Consider the following 13,215-nt stretch of genomic DNA (forward strand, 5'->3'; position numbering starts at 1 on the left):
GTCCTTGTTATTTCTACATATTACATATTATACGAATACATTATCTAGTGGTCTTGCAAAAAATTGGTGTCAAACCGGATTTCCTTTATTTTTAGTTATGGCAATCACTGAACAGCTAAGTGTGTAACAAAATTATCTATTCTTGAATATTTTATATGATTAAGATAGCGCGCCCCACGGTGTGCGATGTCGCAGTCTTTTCTTTTCTCACATTAAATTGATTGTCTTAATTTTATAAGTGATTACCTATTTTTGTTTATATATTGTAATTTTTTATTGAATTGATTTTACGAATACTTTGTTACTAATTTTTTGCAAAACACATTTATAATAAAACGTATAAATATAGAATATGAAACTACAATTATAGACACCAGTATGATCACTACGGCTAGTCTAAATATTTAACGAAGGAAATCACAAATCTGGGACAATTGCTTGAAAATGAAGCGTTATGTTGAAAACAAACCAATTCAAATTTAAATACCAACCATTTAAGATTTAGAATCAGTTTTATGTTGATTTTATCGATTTCTATTGCAAATCATCGACATTTCCGTAATTTAGTATTTTTTGTTATTGGTAAAAATTATTTTGCGTATTACATTATCGAAGATAGTTCGTAATTCCTTGCCGTGGGTATGAAACTTTTTGTTGCTTATTATATGCAAACCCAATGGTTCAATATTTAGAGATTTAAATTACCAAGAAAACTTGCAGAAGTCAACATCTAAGCTTTGTAACATTACAGGATTTGCGGCAATTCCAATGTATATAGAACCATTGAAATATTGCCGTTAGTGTTAACACATCTGTAAGCTCTCACTCTGCTTTATATTTTTGTCAAACGCCTCATTCTCAAGCATCGTCCTGCTACAGAAAGGATAATGGAGAGAGACCAGGTGGGAGAGTTACGAATGAACAAGTACCATAAATGAAGTTACAAAACTATTGTTTATTATCAAGTCGCTCACAGTCTACGGCTAAGATAATCATAATTATATACCGTGATGACGTCAAATCAATACATCCGATACATATGATATATTATGTAAGTATCGTCTGGAAACGCGACGCGTGTCAAATGAAATACTGCTTTAAAGTCGGAAGATAAAGAATATGATCAATTAGCGCGAGACTTCTCTCTTCGGAGGATCTTGAAAGCTTGGCTTCCTACAAAGCGGGCAACCCGATCATATTCTTTTGGCTTCGACAACCGAGGCCTTCGTTCCACGCCACCGGCCGCTCCGGCTTTTCGAAAGGACTTTTCAATGCAAACATTTTCAAAACTTCAACACAGTTAGTTTCAAGGAACTTCATCCTTTACTTCTTGTTTCAATACCTTTTCAAACAAACAAAATCAATATTAGACTTAATGTTATCTTTATTAGGAGCTAACAATACATCCTAGCGTCTAGGCCTCGCGGGCCGTTTACTTGCTAACTTACAACTAGAACCAATCCAACGTGGTGTCAAACATAAACGAGCTCGCCGCTCAGAACAAATCATAAAATTATAACAATGTTACAACTACACCGGCCTCAACAGGTACAGTATAAATGCATTACAAAGCCGGTGCACACAAGGGACTTGTGTTTATCTACACTCTGATGTCGGCAGCATCGCGGACTTAGTAATACCGACCTGGAAATTCAAACACGGGTGTGACATATGTATTATGGACACAGCAAATGCAAACATCAATATGGCGGCGTTTCTCCACAGCATCACGCGTACGCACTACGCAGTATGCTGTGGGGAAACACGACAATTATCATTACAAACTTACGCTAAATTTACAAACTAATTTACATTTAAATAAATCTACCTTTGCCTATCTACCAAACATTATCATCACATTAAAGAATGCCATCACGACTATTGCAAGAGAACATGGGGTGTAGTATATTAGAATCTTTGGCATGGCATACAAGTTACCGTCAAGTCACTCGAATTATGTTAATTACAAGGATTCAACTCACACAGACATTAAATATTGCTGCACACTGACAAAAGTGTATAAGAAAATATTACTTTTACATAGATCAAAATCTTATAAAATTATATTATTGAGCGACACAAACATTGCACCAATTAATTCGTGTTTTACAATTTTACTTTATTTAGTTTTAAATATCCAATCGCATCGAATTTTTTAATTTTGTTCACAAAAATGGTGTTCAATTAACATTAATTATGATTACATTAAATTTTCTACACAAATATACTCAATTAAATATCTATACAATATTGTACGTGGGTCTCGTTTGTACGAAACATCGTTTGAATCCAGTGGCCGGACATGACAGACGCACCATCAGAAGCATTTACACTCAGACCCAGTTCGGACTACGCTAGTATTTTAGACAAGTAACAAGTAATTTAGTTATTAAACTTATCTATACTACACGAAGACATTTCAGATGTTCAAACACGTTTAGTAATTTAATTACCCACTACTCGACTAAACACTAACGTAGTTTGGACTAGGCTTTCGTCACAGTAGTGTGCGAGTCGAGGCACGCCAACCCCCGACACGTAACGGCAAGACATGAGCATCACGTGGACGCAGTTCAGCAAAACATTACAACAAACATGTTTAGATAAATAATTCACAAGTATGTAATAGATTTTATTTGTACAGTCGTAAGACCTTGTCAGGGAAGGTAGTGTACAGTTATTTGTTGAGGTGTGTCCACGCTACACGTGTGTATGCCGGGCGGTGTGGCGGTGTGTCGCGGCGCCTACCGGTCGTTATAATAGTAAGACTTACGCGGCGAGTAGGAGCGCTCGCGCTCGTAGCGGCGCCCGCGGCGGTAGTGCGGCGAGGGCGAGCGGTGGCGGTAGCCGCGGTGGCAGTAGTCGCGCTCGCGGTAGCCGCCGCCGCGGTAGTAGTACTCGCTGCGGACAGAACACACGCTACAGGCACTGCGCACCGTGGACGGAACCAACCGTGAAATAACACGTACAAATTACTGTTTTGACGTAATATCTGACAGTTATAAAATAGTGTTTTAATAACTGTCAGATATTACGTCCAGATTAGTTGTTCAACATCGTTATAACCGGTTTTCACTGTACTATCTGGTGCTCACAAAAGCTCGATTTATCAAATATAAAGTGCCTTATAACAACGCGGGAATAATGATATTACCTTATAAGACCTAATCTAACCACCCAAAGGGAAGAATATTTGCAAACAAATACTAATTTAGGTGCCCAACCAAATGTACAGATATACCCACTGAAAAACCTCATATTATTTAAGCCTGTTAGAATACCGAATCCAGACTGATACCAAAATTACGCTTAAACAACTATAAACACTATCTAAATGAGCATAACAAAAATACTTATAATCCTGTTATTTGCAATGCCAATACTATTTTCAATCACATAAAGTCGAGATTAAACGCATGCTCGTAAAACCAATACAAAACGTTACTACATAACAACTTGCCAGAGTAAAAAGGAATTAATGATATTTATATATTTCCAATATTGGAAACAACTATATATTTCAAAGACTTGTTCTAGAATTGTCTATGATTCAGTAAAATAAATTTCAAACTAACTCATAATAGCATTATTTGACAAGTTTTACTGAATTTGTATTATTTTGTTATGTAAATGAATTGAAATTTTGTCGACCGAAAACAGTCATTAGCATAGCATCTATATTTACATAGTTGTTGCATTATAATGGAAATATTTTAATTACATATGTAACTATTCATTTAACACACCATGTGACTTAATATGAAATGTTGCTAAATAATTCTTCTATTAAATGTGGAATTTTATAAACGCATGAACACAACAAATTATTAAAACTTTGTAACTTAGAGATATTCTTATAAGAAGTCGGTTAAAAATGTATTAGAGTTTTATAAGTTTAAAAATCTCAAGGAAAATAATAGAATAATTCTCTTAATATTCCTGAAGATAGTTATAAGGGGAGACCGGGGATGGTCGGCTCTATAGCCGACCATCCACGACATAGACCTATGTCTAGGTTCGTTCGTTCTTTCGTTCGGGCGAAAAAGCGTTTTATCTTCTAATCTAATGTAAACTAATTTCATCCCAACTTTATTAGTATGAATATCAAACGTTTGTTTTTATGATATTATACCCATTTAAGCTGAAATTAGGTCCCTGGTCACCTCTAAAGCATAAATTACAGGTCAAGACGAATAGCTCTTTCTGATGACTAGAAAACAAGTTATATAATATTAGAAAGCGTAACCCAAGATTCTCACTAATTAGTATTTAAATGCCAATATTTACATAATTTCTGCATAAATAAGTATGTAATACTAGCAATCTAACGAATGCTAGCAACTATGTTATACACACTATGGAGACTCTCGTAATAATATTTCGTAGCCTATTTAGTTACAGCTAACATAGTTCTGAATTAATATTCGTTCAGACGTTTCCGTCATGTATAGACAACTATTTTTTTTTTTTATTTTTATTTTTAATGATATATTTTTATTTTTAATAATACTATAAAACATTATCACGAAGACGCGCCCCACTATTTTCCCTAATCGCTCATAATGCGCGTGAGTAGCACGAGTGCACACACACTATTACGGATAGGGTCGAGGATAAAGCTTGTATGAGTCCCCTTACCCCGCGACACCCGCTCAAAAGATGGTGGGGCGCGTCTTCGCGGGTGAAATAACCTATAAGCTATAGTTTTATATGTATGGATGAATACTTACTCTCTGTCGCGACGCCTGTCGTATCCGTTGTCACCTCTGCTGCTGATGCTGTAAATAACATAGAAAGTACATTATACAGTCCAACATAACTAGATCTTAGAGACTTAACTGAATCACTGCTGCCCAAATCCATAGACAAAGACATTCATATAAATGAGTATTAATTTAATTATTGACATATTTCGAAATTGAACTTTTTACACCATAATGATCACAATATTTTTTATTTCAAAATGCTATAAGTTAAATATATGCTGAAAAACTTTAAAACTGTACCTACTTTCATCTAAATTCTGTATTGATGCAGTACTAGATATTTTTAAATACTATGTTAATTATCGTCACTTTGTAGAATTTTAAGAACATAAGTATAATAGTAATGTGTAAACAGGCCTTTAGTAAATCGATTTAGCTTGACATCGATTCACCCATTATCTGCTTACAGATTAATCTGCCAACATTTAGGGTCACTCATAAAATAATTCATGAATGTATTTCTTATGTTGGTAGGAATTTTTAATCTATATTAATATATAAAGCGGAAGGGTTTGTTTTGTACGTGCTAATCTCAGGAACTACTTAATTGTATTTGAAATTCTTTGACTAATAGGAAACTGCATTACTCCTGATTGCTATAGGCTACTTTCATCCCGGGTTTCACACGGGCGGATCCGCAGGCAAAAGCTATCAGACGAGCAACGAGCTCGTTTCCTTATTCAGTTGTGTAAAATATCTAATTCAACGAGCAACTGCAATCTATACAAATTATTGATTCATAAAAAAAAATTTCTTCTCGAGTAGATAATGTATTATTGATAAATCAAACATTGTATTAGAATATACTAAACATGCGATGGTAATATTGGAAAGGGTTCACGGTTCATTGTGCACGCGACTCGTTCGCGCGATAATGTAGCAGGATAGCCACGCCTTAAAAACAATATGTAACCGATTTCCAATTAATTTTATAAGCATAAATTATAATATGCATGGAATAATGTATTGCAAGTTTGAAAAACTACATCAATATTTTTATTAAATTAAAATCTGATGTGTACCTTTTGTACATAGAAATAAAAATAAATTGGTCAAAATAAACCAAGCAAGCATTTCTTTCATATTTCCTTTATTTAATACGCATCAAGAAACTAAGCTTTCATCCAATCCAATCGGAAATATAAATAATTTTATTATAAAAAAAACTTGGATAATTTTCGGATCCCCTAAATTGTTGTTTCCCGCACCCCAAATCGTGCCACCTGGTGTAAGGTACACTAAAATTGATAAACCCAAACAGTTAATCGAAATACGATAATCGTGACAGGAGCGAATCAGGCTATTACCGAGGGGGATAATTTTGTTTTATATGATTGGGGGGAACTTCAGTCGTAATTTATTCATATTATTTTACTGTGCCACGATATAATTTACTGCGATTTCCGTTAGGCAAATGAATTTCGGGTTGTTTTCCTTCCCGGTCTCATTACAATTGCCTTAAAGTACCTGTTAATTATAATTTGTCTGATAGCACATGATAATATATCAAATGCAATAATTTAAATTTATTCCTCTGCCTATTTTTATTTTAATCTAAGCCTCTCCAAAAGCTCTATATAACCTACTACCACATGCCCCAACTCCCCTGGACTGATCAAATTCACGATCTATAGAGTCGTCACGTATCTCCTATCCTCGCGTGTGTCCAGATGGTACTCACGTGGGCTTGCCCATGTAGATGCCGGGCGTGGGCGTGTGGGCGCGCTGCGTGATGGAGTAGTCGACGCGGATGCGGCGGCCGTCGATCTCCATACCGGTGCACTCGTTCTTCGCCACCTTCGCGTCTTCCTGGTTCTCGAAATACACGAAGCAGAAGCCGCGCGAACGACCGGTCTGTTGGGAAATAACATATTTGTATTGACTAGGGAAAAAATTGTATCGTTGTGCGAAATAGTCTTTGGTTCATATTCGCCGAACATTTTAAAGGGCAAATTATGTTTTATGGAGCCCGATGCACGAATAAACTTCAATAAATCATTTGGGACCCAAAATAATAACTTGAGTACATTACGCCAAGTTTAAAAAGCATACTTATTTCCATATACTTTATGAGCCAAGTGCCGCGAGAAAAAAAAACGCTTTCAAATTATCTCAGGCCTTAGGTATCATAATAAAACCTGTACAATTTGAATTAATTGCATCTCATAATCAGACGTGTTATATAAAATGAATACAGTCTTAAAAATATATATAAATATTGCCAACTAACCTTAGCATCGATGACGACCTGCACTTTGTCCACGGGTCCGTATTTTGAGAAGATGTGGTTGATCTGCTGCTCTGTTGTGTAAAGGCTCAAGCCAAAAACGCCCAGACAACGCGACGGCGTGGGGTTCTCCTGCAAATCGCGCCGCCGTTGCAGTGTAATTGGGTGTTAATAAGAGTTATTTATGTGTTTCCTGGTTTCTGACTAAAACATTTATGTTCAAAAACAATGCAATAAACTAATGAAAATAATCTACAAGCCAATATATTTATTTTTAAACATTTAATTTACATAAATACAAATTTACTTTTAATGTTACTCGTAACTAAAACAACATTCAAACTTTACAACAAATATCTATCAACAATATTAAAAATAGTAATTAAAAAAAAATGTTTGTTCCATCTGTCTCACGCCACAGAGTTGCGGAATTCCATTGGTTTATAAGTTTCAAATTTAGACAAACTCGAAACTTATATTCTGTATTTTTTTATGCAATAGAATATTTTAAGAACAAAATGTCAGATGGCTTCACTCAAACAGGCGTTTTAAACCTTTTAGGGCACGGTCATACTTCACGGTATATAACATGTTATTTACCATGCAACAGTACCCTTAAATTGTAACACATGTTTTAAGCGAAAGACATAAAAACCACCTGCCAATATGCAAACAGCAAGTTAATAATTTAAATACATTACATGACGATTGCCACGTAAGGTAACAGAATTTATTAATAAATTGATAGTTTGGTTTGGGATTCCGCCACGCTCCTTCAAAGCCGCCAACTATATCAGTGGCAGTCTCTGAAAAAAAAAACTCTACGGAACCCAAACACCCCCATCAACAGACAGACACGAACCAATGGAATACCGCAACTACGTGACAATAATAGACAGTGTATGTACCAAAAGTCTCACCCTGTCACCCATATGCCGACGGCGGGACGACATCGGGCTGTGAGAGTGCGAGCGGCGGTAGGAGCCGCGCGGCGAGTACGAGCGCGAGCGGCTGCGCGAGTAGCGCGAGCGGTACCCGCGCCGCGCCGAGCCCGACCGCGAGCGCGACCTGCAGGGCGTCCTACATGTATACTGGCCGTTAGCAAACTTGAGGGGTTGGGGGTAAACACTGCGAGAAATATGCACAGCGGTTGTTGACAACTAGCATATTTCAGATGTTCGCATGTTTGTATAGCGTACTATTCTTAGGACCGCGTGGATATTTTTCGCAGTGCAAAACCTATTCCATAGGCAAGAGAGTAATGTCAATATTCGATACATATGTCAACGGTTGAAAGGCTAATTGACTTAGCATCATTTTTTTTTTGCGACACGAAATTTCATACATATTTAAAAGCAGCATTTTTCATTTTTTTTTTTTAACTTAGTCAAAATTTTTCGGAAATAAATGTCGCTAAGTCAATTAGCGTTTCAAACGTCGATGAATAAATCCGACTAACGTAGTCCAGACTACACGCGAAGATATATGTATGGTGATGTGGACATCAGGATTACAAACCCCATCACTCGTCTTCGCAGGCATAACGATTGCCCTGACAGTTACGAAGGCAATAAGAACATTGACTTACAAAGTACTGCATGGCACAAAGTACTGCATGGCACAATTTAACGAGTAGATTGGAGTGCCAATATACTCGTTAAATTGAATTGATAGGTAGTTTTAAAATGTGTCTCTAGCCAATTTCACTATCATTCATACTGCAGCTCGAACTGTTGCCTTGTCAGTATAAGTGTAAATTATTGGTTACACACAATGTCACAGAACTAAAGATTATAAGCACCAATTATACCCACATTGCTTGCCGTCACGGCCCTCTCGGGACACAGACCTTCGTTTCACGACGTATCATGCAGTCGTCGTCATGGCAATATCGATTTGTTTATTCATAGATAGACATACCGCGATAACTTCACAAAGAGATTATAAAAATATGTATTGGAAAACGATTTCACAAAACACTATTTCTTAATAAAACAAAAATCATCAAATCCTATTTGTTTTTGAATGCAACGTCCTATACAAATTAAATTAAAATGATACTATTACGAAGCTAGACAAAATCGAACGCAAACAGACTCATTTAAATTGCACCACAGGGAAAAAATATTGCTGAACAAACATTTTGAAAAGTAACGACGAATAGATAAACCTCCTTTGAAGTCAATTAAATATACTATATAATATATAAACATTATGTACTTTACTCGCCTGAATGAGCGACCAATGCATGCATAATCGAAACCGCGCATTTATGTATTGTATTACGGAAATAATTTCATATCCAGTTACTTTGTAGTTTGCGCCTGAATAAAACATTATGAATTGTTATAGCTTCCTAGCCATACTTTATTTTTTCCGACTTCAACAGCTTACTAAGCTAAATACGCGAACAAATATACGAACACAATGTTTAATTTAAATTAGGCCTCCAGTATTATACAAAATGATAATAAACTGTTATCAAGATCATGCCATCGTGTTTCCTATCGTTGTATACATAATATGCCGATTTGTGTTGACATTGTATGATAATTTTGAACGCGGTTAATTGCAGCGGTCAGTATAGTATAGTCGGGTATACCTCATTAAAAAGGTAGATCGCTCGCATGCCAAATTACAGTCGCTAGGCATAAGGGACCAACTACTTGAACCCTTTTAAAGCCTTTTGCAATTTCCTATTTCCTGAATAGTATTAGAAATTGATCAGACATATGAGCGCAGTATTATGCCATGAGTACTCTGCATTTCCAAGTTCCATGTCACTGCTACTGTATTGGTTTGCGTGGCGATAAACATCAGACGAGCGAGCTATTCACATTCAAATGTTTAAAAAAAACGACAGTACACATGCAACGATTACCATATTACAACCGGCAACAATTGTTATCGCGCCATGGAACGCACCGGCAAACAATTTCGAATCGATAAATCTGTCACGCGTCACTAGCTTTATGGACCAACTTTTTAATTATGTACAATACTAGCTTTTGCTCGCGGCGCCCCTCGCGTGAAAGACGAAAGAAAAGATAAAAAGTAACCCCCTTATTCATAGACATTATTTATCTAAGGAGCATTGCTGTGATAACAAGTCTGTTTCTCAGCTTTGTTTATCTGACAGCCAACTTGTTTCAAGTTGTATCTCAATATTAGCCAATCACAACGGCCCTATGTCTACGCACTGCGAAGGCTGCCATGCCGTCAGCACTGAGAATCAGACTTGTTATCACAGCTTTGCTCTGTCCTTAGATAAAAACCGTCTATGAATAAGGGGGTATGCCTATAGCACTCAGATAATGTAGCTTTCTAAAAGTAAAAAAAAAATCAACATTGTTTAAGTAGTTTCCGAGTTTAGCGTGTTCAAACAAACTCTTCATCTTTATATATTAGTAGATTCAATCGATATTTACGACTACTATTAGCCCTGTTTCGTACAGATAACATGTAAGCAACTCAAACAGACGGTACTTGTTTGATTATCATTAATTTGTGAACATAGTTGACAGTGGTTTTTGTATTAGATTGTATTATTTGACTTTACACAGAATTTGCAAAGCAAACACTCACACATTTTATTATTTGACCTGCATGGAAAAGAGAGCTCTTTAATAAAGACTTTAAGTGTAAATTTTATTTACTATACTGCCATGGTAATCAAGAGAGCAGTGAGTCAAAGGTGGCCAATATTTTTTATGAGTGATTTGGAATGAACTTTAAGCAAACTTTCCTCCTATCTATATTTTATACATCTCATAAATTAGAATGCATTTTGTTGTACTGTTCTAATTCCATTAACATGCTAGGTTTTTGGTTTGGAATAGTTGAGCATAACATAACAAGACTCGTTTACAATCACTGTGATGTAATATTGTTTAGACATAAACAATAATGGTGAAATGATAACATACGCACAACTCAATCTGCATGAGATGAATACATGATTTGATAATTTAAATGAGCCATTAAATATAATCAGTGTAGTTCTTATAAGGGAAATATCTTACTGGAAATATATTGGCATACAAATGCCTAAAACATTGTTATGTTTTTTTTTTGTTATTGCCACAATTAATGATAAGATTATTGTTTAATTATGCCTATACTGCTGAAGATTTGTTATTAGTATTACAGAAATTGCCTTTAATACTACAGCATTTTGATTACATAAATAATAGAAACATACAAATTATCTGAATTTATAAACACTATTAATTTTCAAATGGCTATCTTTAATCAGTAGCATATTATAATTATTATTTTTTGTGTAAGGTAAAGCTACCCCGCTGCATCTGATGCTAAGTGGAATGAGGTCCAATTAAATTTCGACTGACATGAGATGATTAGTCCTTGCAATTCGATACAATTAGGCTGAATTATGATGAAATCTAGAAAAGCACAATAATTTATTAACTATTGACGGTATATGTTTTTTATACTAATAGTTATCAGGTGATATTTTAAGTTAAGAAATATAGTGCACAGAGCCAAGGTAAAAATTGGAGACGTAGAATTTTCAAGATTGCTAACTAATTGGCATTTCTGAAGTTAGTGATTTATTTGTTTTAGAAACTGCTAGAAGTCTTAAAGGTTACAAAATTATTTACTTTTCCTGAAATATATGTTTGTTTGAACACACTAATCTTTTGAACAAATGTCCTTATTGTGAAAAGTAATGGTGACCTACATTATGCTGGAATACTGCTATATTGTATCCCACTGCAGACCCACAATGATGATAGTTGGAAATAAAGCCCTTATAATACTTAGCGAGTTTTACAAACTGTGATAACATATTTTAAAAACAAAATTACATCACAATGTTGTTGCATGCATACTGGCCTTCTCAGTTTTTTTTTTTCACATAAAATTCAAGGTAATTCTAACATAAATTGTGGACGTTACCAGAATATTTGTTTAGTTTTCTCACTATTGTTAATGCATAAAAAATACACATGCAAAGTGCGTGCATGTATCGTTGGGAATTAACTTCCTCAAAAGATAATTACGGGTAAATTTCGATTTAAATACACGATACTGTATGTAAATGACATCATTGCGCAATCCGCGCGGACGCTCAATACCCTTGGAGCGAGGTTAGAAATATATTAAAAAAAAAAACACTTCAAACTCATTAATAATCAATTTTAAACCTAAAAAATGCGAATTCTAGTACGTGTTAGCAATTAGTAGAAGCAAACTTACGGGCTCCTATACTTTCGGCTCGACGCTTTTGGCGGGGGCGGCGTCCTGGACCGGCTTCTGCTGTGGCCCCTGGACATCGCCGGGGGCTTTGGCACCGGCTCGCGCGAACCGTTGCGGGTCCTCGATCGGCTCCTCTGAAATCACCCAAGCGAGCCGACGATCAGTAAATATAGCATCCGGCAACCGACAAATAAAACACGAGGCGGGAATGCGATCAAAGCTCATGACGGACAATAGTTAATAATAGTACCTCTCGATCAGACATTGTGCCCGGTGTGATAAATAAACGAGTAAAACGTAAACAACACGTATTCAATCTATAATTACACAGGAAAAGTTCAAATAAAATATATAGAACGGAGCACACCACCAAGCGTTCCGCAAAATTGAAAAACAAAATGGCGTTGAACGATGTTGCCGCAGTAACTAAACGAAAGCGTAATTTATTATATTGCCAATGGTAAAAATAATATCGATCGATAGAACCGGTAGTCAAGCCGGGCCTCATCTAAAATTCAGTCTTGCGTATATGTATGCATTGAGGAGAGATAAGTTATACTAGAAAGGACTTCGTGCATCTGTTCCTATTTTAAAAAATACGTTATCCAAATATTCTATTACCGCAGAGAAGGTAACTAAAAAAAATAAATCATAAGTACCATATTTCATCTCAACCTGCCAAGTGCGGCAGTTTAGTTTTTCCCCCTTTTACCGCGCTGATATATAGTTACATGACAGCCTCGGTGGCGGAGTTGGAATTGTACACGGTACAAGTACGATTACCGCGCTGAAGTCCTGGATTCGAATCCCGGGTCGGGCCAAAATAATTGTGACTGGGTTTTTTCATCTTAAACATTATTCAGTCGCAGCTCGGAGTCAGGAAGTTGGCGGTGTGGACCCCTGTGCCTCGGAAAGCACGTAAAGCCGTTGGTTCTACACCTGATCTCTTTCCGGTCATGTCAGATTGCCGTCTCATCGTATTATGAGAGTGGAGGAACAGAG

General features: G+C 36.1%; 1 protein-coding gene across 7 annotated transcripts; it reads right to left on the reverse strand.

The window, feature by feature from the left end:
- Window positions 1-935: 935 nt before the first annotated feature.
- On the reverse strand, window positions 936-12,646 carry LOC115446567 (transformer-2 protein homolog alpha). Of its 7 annotated transcripts, none has more exons than XM_030173271.2 (8): window positions 12,464-12,646; window positions 12,214-12,347; window positions 7,902-8,061; window positions 6,997-7,125; window positions 6,448-6,620; window positions 4,731-4,778; window positions 2,774-2,901; window positions 936-1,342 (listed from the first exon to the last, which is right to left on the reverse strand). In XM_030173271.2, exons 1-8 carry the CDS (start codon window positions 12,476-12,478, stop codon window positions 1,317-1,319), a joined length of 813 nt encoding a protein of 270 aa, XP_030029131.1. In that variant the 5' UTR covers window positions 12,479-12,646; the 3' UTR covers window positions 936-1,316. The 7 variants fall into 7 exon arrangements, with proteins under 7 accessions (XP_030029131.1, XP_030029128.1, XP_030029132.1 ...); XM_030173268.2 differs by having other exon boundaries at window positions 7,902-8,073; XM_030173272.2 differs by having other exon boundaries at window positions 936-1,644; window positions 7,902-8,073.
- Between the last annotated feature and the right edge of the window lie 569 nt (window positions 12,647-13,215).

The sequence above is a fragment of the Manduca sexta genome, chromosome 14, assembly GCF_014839805.1.
Source record: "Manduca sexta isolate Smith_Timp_Sample1 chromosome 14, JHU_Msex_v1.0, whole genome shotgun sequence".
NCBI classification, from domain to species: Eukaryota; Metazoa; Arthropoda; class Insecta; order Lepidoptera; family Sphingidae; genus Manduca; species Manduca sexta.